The 18,862-nt window shown below is 43.2% G+C and overlaps 4 protein-coding genes across 4 annotated transcripts; all 4 read left to right on the top strand.

The window, feature by feature from the left end:
• The first annotated feature begins 2,606 nt into the window (after positions 1–2,606).
• Positions 2,607–8,324, top strand: glec (gliolectin). The gene is made up of 2 exons (XM_001358115.4): positions 2,607–3,525; positions 7,130–8,324. The coding sequence occupies exons 1-2, from the start codon at positions 3,105–3,107 to the stop codon at positions 7,306–7,308; spliced, it is 600 nt and encodes a 199-aa protein (XP_001358152.3). The 5' UTR covers positions 2,607–3,104; the 3' UTR covers positions 7,309–8,324.
• Positions 8,325–12,054: 3,730 nt separating this feature from the next.
• Positions 12,055–13,836, top strand: LOC4800970 (putative gustatory receptor 93c). The gene is made up of 2 exons (XM_033376805.1): positions 12,055–13,486; positions 13,543–13,836. Exons 1-2 carry the CDS (start codon positions 12,434–12,436, stop codon positions 13,705–13,707), a joined length of 1,218 nt encoding a protein of 405 aa, XP_033232696.1. The 5' UTR covers positions 12,055–12,433; the 3' UTR covers positions 13,708–13,836.
• An 18-nt stretch (positions 13,837–13,854) lies between these two features.
• Positions 13,855–15,162, top strand: LOC4800969 (putative gustatory receptor 93c). Its single transcript, XM_001358114.4, has 2 exons — positions 13,855–14,889; positions 14,949–15,162. Exons 1-2 carry the CDS (start codon positions 13,855–13,857, stop codon positions 15,105–15,107), a joined length of 1,194 nt encoding a protein of 397 aa, XP_001358151.2. The 3' UTR covers positions 15,108–15,162.
• Positions 15,163–15,874: 712 nt separating this feature from the next.
• Gr93b (Gustatory receptor 93b) lies at positions 15,875–17,298 on the top strand. Its single transcript, XM_033377224.1, has one exon. The coding sequence runs from the start codon at positions 15,875–15,877 to the stop codon at positions 17,141–17,143; it is 1,269 nt and encodes a 422-aa protein (XP_033233115.1). The 3' UTR covers positions 17,144–17,298.
• The last annotated feature ends 1,564 nt before the right edge of the window (positions 17,299–18,862 follow it).

Genomic DNA, 18,862 nt, shown 5'->3' with positions numbered 1-18,862 from the left:
GGCAGAATTTATGATGCATGTCAAAGACGAGGGCGAAACACAGACACAAACACACCACCCCACGCGTGCACGCACTAAATATAGCTGGCGACCCTAGATAAGTTTTACAGCTGGGGGAAGTGCACCCGCCACAAACAGAATCCACATATTGCACACTGCACACACCCACACAAACGCAGGGCGCGGAAAAAAAGACCCAGCCAGCTGATGCAGATGAGAGAGAATAAGAGAACGAATTCTTTAATGAGCTCATTTATTAATTAGAGGCACGTGACGTCAGCAGCTACCTACCACCCCTCTCAGTCGCCACACTCCTTCGCTCTGGAGTGTGAGTAGCAACCACGAATAGCAACAAACAATAATGATTATTCCAGAAATAAACTTAGATTTTCTCGACAATGTCTTTCATACAAAAAATCCACAGAGTAGGGGCACTCTTCCACTCCTTTGCTTGCTCTCCCATTAACATTAACAGCAGCATTTAACCTTATGGCCAGCGCGTGCGACAGTTTCATTCATTCGAAAGAGAGAGAGAGAGAGAGAGAGAGAGAGAGTTCCGTTGTCTTCCGCTGCTTACGTGACGTCGTAGTACGTGGGCAGTGCACTAATTTCGAGCTGCGTAATAACACCGAAAACAGCTTGAGTTTTTCCATTGACAAGCTGCATTCCTTTCGGCGTAGCGAAAAGTAGTCATCTGTAGACCCCAGCACGTACATAGAACAGATACAAATACACACACGGAAGCCTCGCACACTCGCATGTGTGAGTGTTTTTTCTAGCCCTGCATTCCAAAGAGAAATGACGCAGCGGCTGTAATCAGTCGTCAGGGGGTTGTCGTGATCAGGCGGGGGGAAGGATCCCGCAACTTTCACACATTCTTTCCAGTTTGTGTGCGTTCTTTTTTTCCCTTTTTTTGGCGCGAGGGTTGGTTTTTGCATGCTCCGTCCGACCTGTGCCTCAATCTCAACCCCTGAACCCTTGTTCATCGGTCGGGCAGGTACTTGCCACACTCCCTCAGTTCCCGATTTGGACATCGCGCCAAAAAGAAAAATATGATGATAAATCCCAATCCTTTGTCTGGGCCACACTTGAAAATGACTAATCGGCCTGGTCAAAGCGAAAGGAAGAGAGGCCACGAAATTCCAGCTGCTGGGCCTCTGCCCGACTGATGATTCAGCGTTATTGAAACTACGCTCATCCCACATCGATCTATTCTATTACCATTCCCCGTTTCGCTGCCACTTCCACCTATAATTTCTATGTGGTTTTCAACTCTTTTCACTTTCGTTTGTGCTAACTGTTGTTGCTACGCTCCAACTACCGCCGCGAGCGCGAAAGTGTTTTTATTTTTTTGTTGTTGTTTTTATATGTATTTGCTTTACTTTTACATTTTGTTTTGCTTCTAGGCACGTCTCGTCTGGCCAATTAGGTCGTTTAATGTCGCATGTCACTCGGCCTGACCTTGGATATGGGCCCAAAACTATGTAAACCTATTAACTTAGTACAACAACAGCGGTCAAGCAGACAAATATTTACATATAGGCATAGTATAAGGTATGTGAAGCCGTTCCTTCACTTATAAAACTATTGATGCAGGGAATATGACGTCATTTAATAAAATCACACTATATTAACAATTTCTCGTTTGCTAAACTTATCGGCATGTTTGGACTTTGTGCAGTACTTTAGATACCGTGAAACGCTTGTACATATATATCCAAAGCTGCAATTAAAAGAAACAAAAGTGAGGGGTATACAAATTCCATGCTTATAGATGAACCTGTCCATGGGCGAGAATTTTCTTATCCATATGTACGTTTCATTTTTTGTTGACCTTTATTTTATAAAAAAAAATCCGAAAGGCATGCAAAAAATTAGCCAATCTTGTAAAAAATTGATTCCTCAATAAATTTAGTGCAGAGGGCTCTATTTAGCTAATAATAGCTAAACATTTGGACAGTGAACGATTAACCCGCTGTGAAAAATGTCGTGGTCTTTTTTTAAGTAAAGATGTGGGATAGGAAGGACCTACACCATTAATTATTAACAGTATTATCCTCCGCTGTTCAACGTAAGTTGTTCCCTATTTAAATAGAGGGGTTTAGGTGGGTTAAGTCATCGGTATATTTACGGTATATTTTAAAAATGAGACGGTATATTTCGGTACGCCTAAACGTATTTTCTCGGTACTTCGGCGGTCACGTAGCCCTCGACCTTTTTTGCTAAAACCATTTTTAGACAAAATCCAATTAAAACAAGTAGTAAAAATATGCCAGCCGAGTAGAAAATTAATTCGTTTATCGAATAAAATTATGTGGGCACGGCATAATGTCTTATCTAGCTTATAATATTTGACGGAACATCAAAATTAAGCAATATGGTTGCCCATCCTTGACGGAGAACGATTAACCCACTATAAGCCAAGGGGGCATTTCATATTCCAGCTAAAATAATGAAAATATAATAATTTTAGCACAGTCCAGCTGAAAGATATTGTGGCATTGATCTACAAGAATTTTTCAATCAGTGATCTTTTCCGCCATTTACCTCAAGTTGAACTGTTTAAATAGAGGGGGCTTGAGTGGGTTAATACACGAGAGGCTATGTTGTTGTTGAGGCCGCAGAAGAAACAACAATCAAAATTCGACCGCCGCGCTCGACACAACAACACTCCGCGGCCCACAACACAGAGTTTACATGATGAACAATTGTTGGCATACGCGAAAGTACACTCACCAAGGCATCTGATCTGATCGTAGCAATGAAACCAGAAAAAAGTGTCGAATTTTACATAGAATTCAGAAAGTTCATCCGATAAAGAATATATCACCTAAAAATATATTTGCTAAAAAAATCATTAAAATCTAGAAGAAATGTGCCAATAGAAAACCAATTAAAGCAATGCGCGGTACGGTACGTGACTTCTCTGCGAGTTGATTTTCGCGCTGTGTTTGTAATGTGCCAGAGGAGAAAAGTCCAACAAAAATAGTACAAAGAAAAGTTCAAGTGAAAGCAGAAAGCGATACAGAAAGTACTGCAAAGCAAGCAAGAGAAAAAGTGGAATCAACTCAAGTGAAAGAAGGAAGAATATAGCAAAGTGTACGATGGCGCCCATTCAGGTGCCCCCACTTTGGTCGAGCCTGACGCTGGAGCCACGCCGTCCCACCCCAGTGGCCGTGGCCAATCGCGCCCGCTGCAATCTGTTCGGAACCGATCGGGACGAGGTTAGCGCCAGCATTAATAAGAGCCTGGCCAACGTAACGGAAAAAGGCCTGTGCCGCGTCCGGGCCAGATACGGCGTGGATATTCTGGCCGAGGAGGAGCTCGAGCAGCTGAACCGTCTTTACAGGCTCCCTTCCAAGTGTCAGACGATGCCCTTTGAGCCCTCTCCAGCGGGGGTGGCACTGACGCCTAGCCAGATTGCAACCACCGCCAAGGTGATCACCAACTGCGCTGAACGCAAGGACCTGATGATTAGATCATGCGGGCAGAAGCCGTACGGACGTCTTCCTCAAGGGATTAAAGGTGAGATTCGTAGGATATTTCGTATGAGTTCCACCAACTGGCAGCACCTGATTTTCGTTTCCCTTTTCGTTAGGTTACGGTTCCTTCTTATATTCTATTTTTTCCCTCCCTTTGCCCGCCAGTCAACCAACCCCCAATCTGTGTGAGAAACCACCCTTGTTTGAGATTTTGTTGTCTTTTTTTAATCTCCTCTTTTGCTTCCCTTTCGTTCCATTTTTTTTTTCTCTCTTATTGTTACTCTTTCACTCTCCCTGGTTCAGGTGCACATCCTGAGGAACTGTAACTCGATGCAGTGTCCTCTGAAAAAGTAAAATCCGTTCGTTTCGGGGCCGTTTCTAATCGGGAAACTGAAACACTTGAGTCTGTACAGATACTTTCGGATTGTTTGATTAGCAGTTCTGCACATTTCTAATTCTGGAAGTTTTTTATATCCGAGCCTTGTCTGTATTAAAATCCTACTAATAAGTATGAGTGTTTACCCCAACTGTATACACACTGCAGTGTTGTATGAGGTTTGCTGAAGGGTTCTTTCTACCCCTGCCGATTCCCCATCTTGGGTTCCTTTTGCGTTCATTTCGCTATAGACATTTTGATGGACAACCACGCAAAAATACAAATTTGATTTTGATTTTGCTTTTGTTGGTTCTTTCGCTCGGGCTTTGGCCTGTTATCAATTCTGTTGGTGAAGGTCGCAGCGAAACAAACGTGAGTTTCAGACAAAAGAAAACTGCTATCTGCTGCCAGTTTGTCTTGTCGAAAAAAACAAACACGCAGATTGTACGTATGGGGGAAAAACTGTTGAATAACAATCCCGTTTCGTTCTGCGCGCCAAAAAGATTCTTTTCTATATTCTGCATCCCATAATCTTCGGACAACGACAACGGTGATTGCGTCAGGGAGTGCAGCTGCTACTGCTGCAGAGCAATTAATTGAGAGGCCTCAATTAAATTAAAATCAGCGCCAACGCCTTATTGCTGCTGCTCTTGTGCAAGTGCATATGTGTGCATGAATTGGATGGAAAAAAATTACAAATACAACAACTACTTGGCACACGCCTGCCAAGAGCGGGCGACTGTACATAAGTTGTGGTAGTGTTGTAGTTGTTTTTGTTGTTTTTTTTGTGCACAGCGGCCGCACCCACAACGACAAACGCAATCTCAACCCACAGCGGCGTCACTCTTATACGACGTCAGCCCTCACACACACAATCACGCGCGCGCGTATAGACAAACAGGCTGCTCGCGCTCTCTTTTTCTGTGCTCCTCTTTGTACCTCTAATTCGTTTTGTGAGAGAGAGAGAGAGGAGGTGTTTCCTCTACCCTTGTAGAGGGTATTTTTAAATCGACTAGAGGTTTGTAACTATAAACGTGACATTCCTGACATCTGACTTTTATGACGTGGAGCCCATATAGGCGTATTCTCTGTTTCCATATGAATCGGTATAAAAACAAGTATTTGTCAGAGAACCAAACTCAGGCTTAAGCTAAACAGCAAAAGAAACCTTTAGAGCTCTGCTATGTAAATATTTTCAGAATTGAAGTTTTTATGATATGTATATGTACAGCGTTTCCATACGAACAATGGATCTGCAAGAGTATCAAAGACATCGGCTCCCAAAGCTGGCCTCCACTTCGTGTTTTGTTTTTCTGGGCGCACGAGGAGCCAATGGAGCCTGCTGTTGGTGTTTTTTTGCGTTTTGGCGCGAATTTGTATTTTCATGTTTATTTTTAGTGGTGGTTCTCTGCTGATAAGCGAGTTGAGTGTGTGTGCGTTCGCGTGTCTGTGTGTTTATGCGTAGTACTACGAACGCACGCATGTTGTGGATGTTGTTTTTCAAAACTCGTCGTGAAGGTCACGAGCTCCATCTCGCTCTGATCGCGTAAGTACAGCAGCGTTCAGTAGTCTGAATTTGTGGCAGGTCCAGAGAAGAGTCGAGTCTCATACAATTAGACAAGTTCTGTTATCTCCATTGCGCTCTCAAGCTCTTTTTCTTTTGCTCTCGCACACAGCTTGTTTTGCCATGTTTTGGCCACCACTGTACTTCACAGTTAGAAGCGCTTTGTTTTGTGCTTTTTGTTTTGCTTGGGATTTTTACCACGCCCCGCCCCCAATAAGGCCCGAGATTCTTCGAAAGCTTACACACACGCATACTTATGCACATATGCAGATATGTATGTATGAATGTATGTATACAAATTATGTATGCTGAAACTCGCTTCTTCCCATATAAATATTTATGAGTATATTATTTTGTTGCCGTTCCTGTTTTCATCGGTCTGTCTCTCCCCACACATTTCGTAAACAAAACGCGTTTTGTTGTTGCGCCTCTCTTCACAGATTTCTCATATCTTTTGTGGTTCGCTTTGCTTGTGTGTGTTCTCGTGTGTGTAGAAATCATAATGTTAAGCCTGTGTGCGTGCTTGGGAGGCTCCGTGGTCATAGTAATAACGGTAAATTACAAATGCGCTCCGCCCTCCCCTCCCCTCCCCCCTCCCGCTTATTACAGAGCGGTCTGTGTCTAACCACCAGCTCCTTTACATTAACAGAATCGCCGACGATCTTTCTCTCCCCCACTCTTCTTCATTGCCTCGTTTCGCATCAAGTTCTTTGTCGTTGTCGTTGTCGTTGGCATGGCTTATAATTTTCTCTAACTGTACATTTGATTAAAACGCCGCAAGCGCTGTTTTCGTCGTCATCTGCGGCTGCGTTCCGTTGCTGTTTCTGTTTCTGGTCGCTTTTAGGTCACTGCGCAGTGAGTGAGTGGCTGGTGTTTGCCTATGGCCTGCCCCCTATAGCCCCTAGCCCCTAGCCCCTAGCCTAGTGTCTAAGCTTTAGAGCGGTTTACGTGATGAAGCAACCGCAGCTGCGGCTTGTCCGATTGAGACTATGAGTGTACATCTGTATGTATGTACATATGTATATAAAAAGCGCCAACACCATCAAGGTTGATGTGCCATTTAGAACGCATTTGGCATGCGTTGCTGCTGAAGCTCAATGACTACACAACCATTTATTGCCTGCTCTCCTTGTTCTTTCATTAAACGCAAAATCATTCACTGTGCTCTCCCACTTTCCCATTCACGGAGAGCCCACTTTTCCATTTTGCTCTCTGTCACATCATTGCACTTTTGCGATTGCCTTTTGATGTCGTGGCAATGGCGACGTCTGCCCATGACATTTATCGTCTAGCCAATGACCAGGTAGAGGGAGAGAGAGAGCCCACTCACTCTCAAATGCGATAAGAAAGCTCCCTCCATGCTCCAAGTAGTCGCAGCTGCAGTTTTGCACTGCTTTCCCTTTTGCCTTCTGAAGGTCAAAAATGACGCTGAAACTTGTGTTGCTTTTTTTTCTATTTGTGCACCCCACATTCGTGGAGAGTATATTTTTTTGTTTGTTCGGCGTAATTCCAAAGATTTATGCATGTTTCCTACCAACTTTCGATTTTGTGGCAAATAAATTAGCGGGTATCATTTTGTTGGAATATCAACTATTGCTTTCTCAAGTGTTGTGTGGACTTTGTGTTCGTTTTTGTACAGCTATTTATACGAGTTCCTGCACTGTGACTAATTGCCACTTTTCCTTTTTCCCCCCATTTTCGTTTCAGGCTTTTACCGGGAGCGCAAGGCCCCCAAAACCATTTCGAATGTGCCAAAATGCAGCAACAGCAATAACAACAACAATAATAACATCAAGAAGAACAACAACAACAATAACTGTACCGCTAGGGTTCTGGATAGTGGTAATAGCGAAATCGGAAAGATCGTGAATAAGAAGGACGAGTAGGAGTCGTGCAGCCGCAGGTGCAGCCGCAACAACCATTGCAATACATTATATTTATTGTGAACGTAATTTTAATGTTTTGAAAGTGATTTGTTTTTTTTTTTTATTTACGTATGCATAAAGCTTTTATGTATATAATTGTTTAAACAAAGACTTGACGATCCCAAATGTTGTCCAACAAAAAGCGCCAAGTCGAAGAGCGCTAAAAAGCAGACGAAAAGCGAAAAACAACACGAAAAGATCAACGCGCGTGCATAGCCGAAACGTGCGCGAAAAAAACCCGGATGCATAGCGATAGATATAACTATTGAAATTATGAAGATATATATTATGTAGATGTATTTATTTATATTTATGTAGAGAGAGAGAGAGAGCGAGAGATATCTGTGCATTAGCATACGTAAATGATAGCAAAACGAAAGACTTCAATTGGTATCAGCGCACTTTTATGATAGATTAAATTGTAATTAGGAAATTGCATCTGTACGATCTTGCAGATAACAATGATGGTCTCTTGCTATGCATCCACTAGATATTAGATAAGACCCAAACCCCCAAAACCCACACCCCCCCAACCCCCACTTCCCAAAAATTCAAGCGTTCTCAGCGTGTTTCGGTTTTTGATGCACGCGTGTGCCAAAAGTATTCGAAATGTACTTTGTGTCATGATCTCAATAATTAAAATGTAATTATAACAGAAATTATTTAAACAAATCCCTCTTTAAGCTCATACACACACGCACCCTGATCGTGTCTATGTCTTTTTATCTGTACGTTCAATCATCCATGTACGATTATATATGTATATTACTTCGGCAAAATTATTTCTCTTAGCTTTCGATTCTCCCAAATATTTTATTTTTGAACAACCAACCTGTGTATATTGTATGGGACTTACGCTCCCAAGCAGCTAACAAAAAAACAAAAACAACAAAAACATTGTGTATATTTCCTTCAACGAAACTAACAAATTTTGTCAAACTTACGCAAACAAAAAAATACTGTAAAGAGCAAAAAACAAAAACAACAAAAAAAAACTTAAAAAAAAACTTTGAAAATACAAATGTAAAACAAAAAAAAAAAAGATCTTAAAAGCTTTTTATTTGCCTACGAAATGGTTTTGGTCGGGGCTGGGGCCCTTTTCCGCTGTTTCCAAAGCGTAAAGAAAATTCGGAGCACTCGAGTGTAGAAAAGGAAGGAGAAAGAGAATGACTCAGCGGAGCCAGCCACGGGCTACGGATGCAACGGACAGTGAACCCTCGTCTAGGAGGAAACAAGCAATCTGTGAACGATTGAAATATACGCCTATATAATACCTATCAGGGGTACAAATAAATCTATATCAACTAGACGCAGATGGGGCCTCGGGCTACATTGCAATGCACAGAGAACCATCATCCAGTAGGAGGGAACAACCTTTTTCCGGTAGCTATTCCAACCCAGGGCTGACGATGACCCATCTGGAGCCTCGGGCTACGGATGGCACGTACAGTGAAGACCGTTCTGGCAACAACAGCTTGCACTCACGATTTCCATCCGCCCAATAGAGATATTAGGGGATCTGTCTGCCCTGAGAGATTTCACTGTATTAATTAGGGTCGAATCCATTAGTTGGAGAGCAGAGGATGTCGAACCATCTTCATTTTCTCGTTCATCAATCACTCTCCACACCCATGAGGAGGCTCCACTGTGTTCAAACACTAAAAAATAGGGAAAATGCTTTCTAGTCGTAATTTTTCTGTTACGCGTAGCCCAGTGTGGAGTGGAGTGGGCACTTAACATTAGATTGGCTGCGACTTCCGGCAGAGTGGGGGCCTTAGATCCAAACTATGCCCTGGCTTGATGATGATTGATGCTGGCCCCCGGCCCCCGGCCCCTGGTGCCGCCTACGACTATGCCATTGCTGCTGTCTGGCAATGCCTTAGCTCTGTTTTGTCCCACAACAAATACACATAGAAAAGTACAATACCCTGCAGAGGCTATCATGATTTTCACCAGATGTTTGCAACGCCGATAAGGAAGCATTTCCGATTGATAGAAGTATTATTGTTACTAAAGATATTTAAAGCAAAAAAACCAAATTGTAGAGCTTATAAAACGGTATCAAAGCTTTGCAACGAAGCTAAGCTTTCGCCTCGTTCGTTGTTGCTAGGCACAGATATGCACATGAACACACATATATGTGCATATATGTATATGTACATATATCTCCCTCTCTCCTGCTTAGAGGCGGCCGGGCGAATCAAGAATGCAATATGTAATAATGGCATTGCGAAAGGAGGCAAATTACATGCTTGCATTTAGTAACGAGCATGTACAACATATTTGCCCACTTAACTAGCGGGCCAGTGTACGGTTATTAGCATGCAATTTCAAGATTTTAATGGCTACAATCGAAATGCAGTCACACACACACGCACACGAAACTTAGGAACTCAGGCAGGGTATATTTATGAAAGGTAAAGCATTATAGATCCTCGAATTCCACATTCTCTTCTTTTTTTCTGAGGGTGTGTGATGATGGAAATACAAAGAGAAGCACCTCACCTCATACTAACACACAGCAGAGAGAAACAGAGGCAAGTAGAGGTGTTTGTACTCTGCGTTGGCCGCATTTTCGACTGCGCTGCTGCCTGCATTCGCCTCGCAATAAATTCAAAGCTGCAAAAGGCAAAATTTTATGACGCTGGCCTCGCTGATTTGTTGCTGTTGTTGCTTTTCCCCGGCCTGCCTTCTCTGGTTGTTGCTCTTGCTGTAACGGTACTGCGAAGCCAGCCTGCCGTCGTTGCTGTTGTCGTTTCGCTATTTCTCTTTGCTTTCACATTTTTGTTGCCGTTGTTTTTGCTGTGTGTACTTTAGCAATGAACCAAACGGCGTTTCTGAAATCGCAAATAATTTATAGCCCAGAAAAAAGGAACAAACAAAAAAAAAAACAAATTTAATTACATTCAATCTTTCCATTAATCACCATTAATGTCAGATGTGCGGAGGGGTAGGACGGTAGGCCCGACTGGGCCGGCCTATGTGCAATGCCTGGAAAAGCGTGAAAAGCGAGCCAAGGCCATTTGAGACGACGAGCACTGTTCTAGCTGCAATTGAAATCAATCAACCCTTAAGTTACTTACAACCCCCCTCTCCAATCCCCTCGCACAGCTGCCACTGCGCTGAGGCTGCGTGTCTGGCTTGCTTGGCCCCTGTCCAACGTGAGGTCAAGCAGGGACTGGCACCGGGGATCCCTCCAACAGACCAGTGCTCTAATCTGCTGACCAAGTTGTGGCTTTCCTTGGCTCGACCCGGCTCGGCTCATTTGTTGCTGCTCTGGCTCTGGGGTCCCTATATGGGCATATGGAATACTCTTGAAGTGGGTATCAGACTTCAATCGTACAATCTGTCAAATCGTGACAAGCACGATCGATCGTGAGCCGATTTTTAATCAGAAAAGTTTGGAAAAGTTGAACTTCTGAAGCGTTATAAGATCCAATATGTTATTGAATACCCATACCAATACCGCCGCTCTGAAAAGTGTATTCGAAGCTGCGGCCCTGCCAATGCCAAGCTGGGGTTTTGTTTTTTTTTCCATCTTGTTGCCGTAATTTCAGTCTAAAGCAATTTGCAGCACAAATCAACGGCATGCAAAGCACTTTTGTTTATTTCGTTGATTGTTCCCACAATTTTCGTACAATGCCGGAAAATGTACGTGCTCGAGAGCTGTTGTAGTTGTTTCTCTTCTTGTTGTTACTGTAATTGCCTACAACAAGAAGAAGTGGAAAAAAAAATAACTCATACAACGTGAAAATTCTTTTCAAATGTCAGACAAAGAGACGAGAGACTGGGTGTGTGTGTGTGGACCCTGCTTGACAGACTTGAAAGATCTCCCAGAGATGTCGACGGACGCAAATCGCTGCGCGCTGTAATCGTGCACATGCCTCGGCCCCGCAGAGCCCGGATAGGCTATCCAGAGAAGATGTAGCACAAAAGATACTGTATAAGAAGATCACGTACAGCACAAAGTGGGGGCGTCATTTACATTGCCTGAACGAGAGGGGGAGTGCCAGCCGGAGAGAGCGAGCGAGCTTAGAGCCTCCGCTCCTCAGCTCGGCCAGGATCGTGAGCGTGTGAATCAAAAGCAAGGGCCAGTTATAGGAAGAGCTCTGTGTGCCTGTGTGTGAGGGAGTGAGTCCGGGGAGCATATAGACCGGAGGGCAACGTGATCTTAAAATGAAAACAACCGATCCCATTATTGAGATGTCGAGATCTCATCTTCAACGATACACACAAGATTTTTAAGATTTAGAAACGCTGCGAGAGCATGATTATCACCCTAATGGACACCTAATTGGCTGACCTAGGAAGAGAATCAAACCATGGACCATATTGTATCACACATTTTACTACTCTTTCGGTTTTTATTTGACAGACTCACTCGTCTTATAAACCAAATTACTCCGTAAAGAAGAGACAAGCTTAAATCATTTTTTTAATAGTTATAAAAGTCTTATGTTACGGTGTGGTTGAACGGCTCACTAACGGCTATACAGATTTTTATGAAATCGTTTTTAAAATATTTAGTAATCCCACTTAGGGACATTCGAAACAGAAAAGCAGAGGGAAGAACAGACGAACGAATCCAACAAAATAACAAAAATGTACAGTCTCACATTTGCGTAAATCTTAACCAGAAGAGGCACGAAATGTACGTAATCTCTACTAAAATGCGAACGGAGATAAGCGAACACCTAAGTTATAGGCGTTCACAGAAAAAATTCCGGACAACGTTAACAATTCTTCGTCTCGCATTCGAGAACGAGTCACATATTGAATATTCCGCTCATCCAAAAGTGCTGATTGGTGCTATGGAAAAAAATGCCCCTATTGTCATGGGCTCAAATCGAAACAGGTATGTGTAGCCCATCCGTGAAGTAGCGTAGAATACCCCATAGTGACAATCTTTTGATTGTGATCTCCTGTCCTACAACATTTTCAATCTCTGGGGTAAGCTCCTGTCAACAGAGGTCTTATCGGCGTATTGGTTACATTTTCATTAGTAAAATGCACATCGACTGACAACTTTTTGAAGCAATTGCCCTTGTCAAACCATTTCAAATTTCAAATCGACACCAATCCAGTCATGTTCGGGGTCCTTCGTAAAATGAACGCATCCAAACTGTCCGCGGGCATCCTTCTCGTGATGTATTACCACGCCATATTCATGGGAATCTTCAGCTTTAAACTGCAGAGACATTGGATAAGCGAAAATGGCCAGATGTTGATGGAACTAAGAGCTCTGCCTCGTCCTGGGTTGATGCGGTTCTATGCCATCTATCGGATTTTGGCTATTGCAATTTTAGCTTATTTCTACTTACCATGGATCCTTCGATTAGAGATTTTTTTTGAAAGATTGGTTCACTTTATACGCATAATAACGGCTACTCTAGTCTGCGTTTGTATTCTTCGCCTGCAGCTTTTACACAAAGCAGACTCGAAACAATTGATGAACACTTTTTTTCGCCTCTTCCGTCGAGTTCGAGCTCTACCCAGCCGAAAGACATTTGGCTATGGAGGAAGGCGAGAGCTGGTGCTGTTAAGCCTTGCTTTGATCTGTCGAATCCATGAACTAGTGTACATTTTAGAGTCAGATAGACAACATTTCAGTATGGAAAGATTCCTGAGCTGGTGGTGCGACACTTTCATCGTCTTCGGCATCAACATGATGATGCAAATGAGCTTTGTGTGCTACCTCAGCATAGGTATTCTCTATTCAGAGCTGAACGATTTTGTCCGTTTCCAGCTACGATCCGAACTACAGGCCCTGAAACGGCCGCACGGACTTCAGCCACGACGCCAGCACTTGCGGACTGTCCGCCGGAAACTGAGTGAGTGCTTGGCCCTATATAGGGAGATCTATGCCCTGGCCACTACGTTTCAGAAGCTAACCGATTTTCCGTTCTTCCTGAGCATCGTTCATAATTATACATTACTTGGTGTGGTCATTTACCGTTTGACTATCGTTGGATGGTTCGATAAGCATAAAATTCAGCTAAGTATTCTGACGACTAAAGTGATTCTTGACTTTTTTCTCGTAACTATGGCCGTTGAAGGAGCAATGACTCAGTTTAGGGTCATTCGGCGACTCAGTCTGGAGAACTGCTATATCAGCGACCATAAAGATTGGCACACGACAGTAAGTGTATCGATATCTATTATACACTCATTATAATCATTGACTTCATCTTTCAGTTTGATATGTTCGTCACCCATTTGAGTCTATATGAATTTCGTGTCCGTGTTCTGGGTCTTTTCGATGTCTCCAACGAGCTGGTCTTGATAGTCCTTTCCGCTCTAGTCACCTTTGTGATATATGTCGTTCAATATAGAATGCAGTCGACGGGGGAAGCGGCATAGTGATAGTTCTGTAATCAGTAGATGGATTCCAGTCCAATTGTTTGCTTATACTGTTTATCAAAATATTATTCCAACTAAATCGTTATTAGCTAAGTATACCCTAAATAAAGCACATAATCTGAAGCCCAATGTGAACCAGTCGTAATCATGTTCGAGCGCCTTCGAGAGGTGCGTCTTTCGGGGCTCTCCGCGTATATCCTACGCTTTAGTTACCACTACGCCAGAGTCTTGGGCGTTATCTGCTTTGAGGTCTCGAAGAAAGGACCTAAGGATGCCTTGGTGGGACGGAAGAACTTCAGGCTCAAGTGGTATTCGCTTATCCTACGGCTCGTCTGCTTTGCCGTGGTTTGCTGCTTCTGTGCCCCACTCGTAATGACAATCGAGGATCCCAATGAGCGGACACTGCAGTGCATGCGACTGGTGTCCTGTCTCGTCTGCACCGCTTGCATCCTGGTGCTGCAGATATTCCACGAGCACGAGGTACTCCGCATGATCAACAGCTTCCTCAGGGTGTTTCGTCGAGTGCGTCAAATGTCGACGAGAAGGAAGTACGGCTTCGGTGGCAAGCGGGAGTTTGTCTTACTCCTCTTCAAGGCGATCTGCCTCACTTACGAGCTCTTCTGCGAACTTCATCAAATACTGTTTGCTTCCAGTTTAGTGGTAACGCTGATCGCTCTGTGCGACATCATCGTCGAAATTGGTTCCCTAATGATCATACACATCGGTTTCGCGGGCTTCCTCAGTGTGGCGGCCCTTTACTCGGAGGTCAATGGCTATGTTCGCATTGAGTTGCGACGTCAGCTGCGATCCCTGGAACGTCCAGGCGGGGCTCCTGCCAGTCGCCGTCAGCTGAGGACTGCCAGTTGCCGGCTGGAGGAGTGCGTGGCCGTCTACGATGAGATCGAACGTGTGGGCAGATCATTTCATATCCTGCTCCAGCTACCAGTACTCATCATTCTCGTGGCCAAGATCTTTGCCACCACGGTGCTGTCCTACGAGATGATCATACGTGTCGACCGGTATCCCTGCCAGGCTGGCATCTGGGGCTTGGTGCTTAAGAGTTTCGCTGATGTGATACTCTTAACCCTGGCTGTCCACGAGGCGGTCAGCAGCTCCAAAGTTATTCGTAGATTGAGTCTGGAGAATTTTCCAGTAAGCGATCAGAAGGAATGGCATGTAAAGGTATGGTATTCTTCAATGGAAAATCCTGTGTTCCAATCAGTTCTTTATTTTTTTTGCAGTTGGAGATGTTTTTGAGTCGCCTGAACTTCAACGAGTTTCGTGTGTGTCCTTTGGGCTTATTTGAGGTCTCCAACGAGATCATTTTGGTATTTTTGTCCAGCATGATCACCTATTTCACCTATGTGATGCAGTATGGCATACAAACCCATCGATTATAGTGTGGCTACACTTGAAGGGCAAATGAAAGAAGCGAGTGAGCCGGAGGTTGATGCACGAGCTAAGCAAGTACGCGGGAGGCTGGCTTGCCACCTAGTATAAAATAAATTCGACTTGTATACAAATAAATATTGATTCAAATAGCACTGCTTCTAAACAGAACGGATTGTAAACCATATTTATTATCCTATGACTCTTTCGTAATATTGAATACTAAACTTTAAACTCGTTTACAAGGTGATCCAACCTACCAAACGACGTGAAATGAATATACAATTTCAGTCACAAAATGCCTAGGCCCGGGGAACATTTGCCCTGAATTGCAATAGGAAATTGCCTCTCGGCTTGTACTTCGGCACAATGTGATGTCATTTCTGTGTGGGTGATGGGTAGCTCTATCTTTCGATGGATTTTTAACATACCCCATACCCATTGTGGTAGAAGCCCTCCAAATCATGACCGTGAACTGATACAGTGGTACCGTACTTGGTCCCTTAAATATACCAGCCAGTATTACAATCCTATGGCTCCATCGTAGTTTTCTGTGTGCTCAGAAAGAGCCTGTTTGTGGGTCGAAAAACTATCACTTACTCGTAGTTCTCAGCGCCCTTAAATATCCCATTAAATTGTGCATATTCCGAAGCCATCATCAACAGTAGGTGAAAGTAAAAGAGCCTTCGAATTGGATAAGTGGATAGATGAGTGGGTGGGCGCTCAATCAATAGTCAATAGTGAAACTAATTACTTAATGTAAAGATAGGATGATGGCATGACCGGCTCGTCCTCCGCCCGGAGCACAGTCATGCCGCGAGTCTCTCCATGGCTAAACGGTCCGAGGATATCGGCGGGTCTGCTTCGCGGCTGTTTCTACTATGCCACCGTCTTTGGTGTGGCCACATTTCGGATCGGGCTGCAGGACGACACCTTGAAATTTCGGGCCAGCAGTCGCAAAGGATACAAATGGCTCTCGATACTGATCCGCGTGCTAGGCAGCTGCTTCTACGGCTATAGCTATGGGGCCTGGGCCGACCAATACACGGACTGGTATCTGCGGCTATTCTTCGGACTGCGCCTGGTCGGATGTCTGGTCTGCAGTGTCATCATACTGGTGCTGCAAGTCTGCTACGAGAAAAGGATACTACACCTGGTCAACAGTTTCTTTGGACTCTTTCGTCGCTTGAGGGCCCTGACACGGACTGTGGAGGCGGGCTTTGGGGGCAGATTGGAACTGACGCTGCTGATGTTTAAGCTATTGTCGCTGGCCTTTGTGTTCCTGGCCTTCCAGTGGCAGTACTCCCCCTGGGTGTTGCTCACAATTCTTTGTGATCTGTACACCTCCATTGGCACGGGCATGATCATGCACTTCTGCTTCGTGGGTTACCTCAGCATTGGGGTACTCTATGCGGAGTTGAATCGCTATGTGGATCATCAGCTGCGTGCTCAGCTCAGCTCACTGCAGGACCAAGTGGAGGAGGATGACATACAGCAACAGCCAGATGTGCAAGCCCACGCCAATCTGGACGAGTGCCTGGCCATTTACGAGGAGATTCACCAGGTCACCTGCTCTTTCCAGCGGCTCTTCGACCTGCCCCTATTCCTCACCCTGGTTCAGAATCTCTCCGCCATGGCCATGGTCTCCTACCATGCCATCATGAGCAGGGAGTATCACATCAGCCTCTGGGGCCTCGTGCTCAAGCTCCTCATTGACGTACTCCTGCTCACCCTTGCCGTCCATGGGGCAGTCAGTAGTTCGCGTTTGGTACGCCGCTTGAGCCTCGAGAACTATACCATTGGACAGAGCAAAAGCTACCACATCAAGGTGGGTGTCGATAAGTTAGTTCGCTCTCCAAGAAAGTTTAAACTTGGGTCCTTTTTCCAGTTCGAGATCTTTCTGGGCCGCCTCAATCATCAGCAGTTGCGTGTGTGTCCTTTGGGCATGTTCGAGGTGTCCAACGAGCTCACCCTGTTCTTTCTCTCCGCCATGGTCACATATCTGACCTTCCTGGTTCAGTATGGCATTCAGACGAAGCAATTTTGATTCCTCGTCACGCTTTTGATTGCAACACACACCTGTCCACGCGGCCCAATCTACCCACCTGTCCTGCGGTTACACGCAGAAATATCAGCGAAATATCAGCTGGACCGAAATATCTAATACTCTGACAAGCAGGATGAAAGTTTAAGCACTGAAATTTAAATATTTACACTTATGTAGATTTTAAAATAAAATTAATACCAATAGATTTGTCCCTATAGTGGATAAAGAGTAAGAGAAATTATTTTAACTTTAATTTTAACATTAATATGAAAATATTTGACTTAAATATTTAATAACTAAAAAAAACAGGGACCATAGTCATTTAATTAATTTATTGAATACGATTTAAATATGTGAGTGGAAATATTAATATTTGATTTAAATATATTTAATATTTAAATTTAATTTTTTGTACCAATTATTTAATACATTTTGATATTAAAATTAAAATATTGTATTTAAATATATTTAATAAAAAAAATAAATATATTTCCTTCTTAAATTCTAATTTCATAGTTTAATTAAATATGTTTCTTACAAATTTAATCAAATTTGACATTAAAATTAAAATATTTGATTTAATTATATATATTTAAAATAAATATATTTCCTTTTTAAAATGAATATATTTCTTGACAATTTAATATATTTTTTTTATCTAAAAGTGTTTCAAAGTTCAAATTAAAAAAAAAAAACTTTTCAATCAATGTAAATTCTATTTAATTTACAAATTGAATATTTTATTTAAATATGGGTGAAATTCCTTTTAAATTAAATAACAATAATTGCATTTATTTATTTGAGAATATATTAATTAATTAATTAATAATATAATTATCTTATCATATCGGCTGTGGTTGGTACAGAAAACTGAGAATGCAAACTCCTCGAAATAGTGATGATACCCTCTGTAGGGTATGCATATACATATTACCAAGTTCAAATCGGTTGGCCAGGACCCAATTTCCGATTTCCGCTTAACCGTTTGTTCCGCTGCAACATTTTCCCATGGAATGTTGGCCTCCGCATTAATTATACATGTATGCTGACGTGGAGCAGAAAATTTATGCACCAAGGAAAAGATAGAGAGAAGGAGATAGAGGCAGAGACAGAGACAGAGCAGAGCAGAGAGAGTGGGACAATTCACGCTAAAATGCGCATAAAAACAAGGCCGAGGCCGTCGCTCTAATTAGCATAGGGTCCGAAGCAGGGGTCCAATGCAGCGGCATACCCATACCCATACCCATACCCATACCCATAAAGGTGCGGTGGTGCACTTGCTGTTGCGGCACTTGCTGGTGCGTCCACAGCTGCGACCGGCGGCGTTAATAAAACAACAACAAAATCAAACTGACCCAAGAAGCGATGAACATTATCTCGGCATTGACAGAACTGTGGCGATCTACAGGGCGGGGGGAGGGGGACTGGAACTGGGGCTCCGGAGTGACCTGATCTGTTCTGCTCCTGCTGAGAGTGTGTGCTTTTTCATGGGCTGTAATTGCATACCCTGTTTTTTGTAGGATTCAAGGGTATATGGTTATATTCTATATTTTAAACCTTAAATGAGGTCTCAATTATTCTCAATAAGATACACTTGATTATGTTATAGGATAATGTTATAAAGGAAAATAGATCAAAATAATAGGTACACTTCAATTATTGTTATGAAAAAAGTTTATTTAGAAATTACTTTGTATGACCTGTTGATATATAGAGGTA

The sequence above is a fragment of the Drosophila pseudoobscura genome, chromosome 2 (assembly GCF_009870125.1).
Source record: "Drosophila pseudoobscura strain MV-25-SWS-2005 chromosome 2, UCI_Dpse_MV25, whole genome shotgun sequence".
NCBI classification, from domain to species: Eukaryota; Metazoa; Arthropoda; class Insecta; order Diptera; family Drosophilidae; genus Drosophila; species Drosophila pseudoobscura.
The sequence above is the reverse complement of the archived record's forward strand: the minus strand, read 5'-3'. Positions and strand labels throughout refer to the sequence as shown.

Excerpts from the sequence above, each read along its gene's own strand:
- glec (XM_001358115.4), top strand. The coding sequence starts at position 3,105 with ATGGCGCCCATTCAGGTGCCCCCACTTTGGTCGAGCCTGACGCTGGAG. Across the intron at positions 3,526-7,129 it reads TCTTCCTCAAGGGATTAAAG|GCTTTTACCGGGAGCGCAAG; the intron begins GTGAGATTCGTA and ends TTTTCGTTTCAG.
- LOC4800970 (XM_033376805.1), top strand. The coding sequence starts at position 12,434 with ATGTTCGGGGTCCTTCGTAAAATGAACGCATCCAAACTGTCCGCGGGC. Across the intron at positions 13,487-13,542 it reads ATAAAGATTGGCACACGACA|TTTGATATGTTCGTCACCCA; the intron begins GTAAGTGTATCG and ends TTCATCTTTCAG.
- Gr93b (XM_033377224.1), top strand. The coding sequence starts at position 15,875 with ATGACCGGCTCGTCCTCCGCCCGGAGCACAGTCATGCCGCGAGTCTCT.
- LOC4800969 (XM_001358114.4), top strand. The coding sequence starts at position 13,855 with ATGTTCGAGCGCCTTCGAGAGGTGCGTCTTTCGGGGCTCTCCGCGTAT. Across the intron at positions 14,890-14,948 it reads AGAAGGAATGGCATGTAAAG|TTGGAGATGTTTTTGAGTCG; the intron begins GTATGGTATTCT and ends TTTTTTTTGCAG.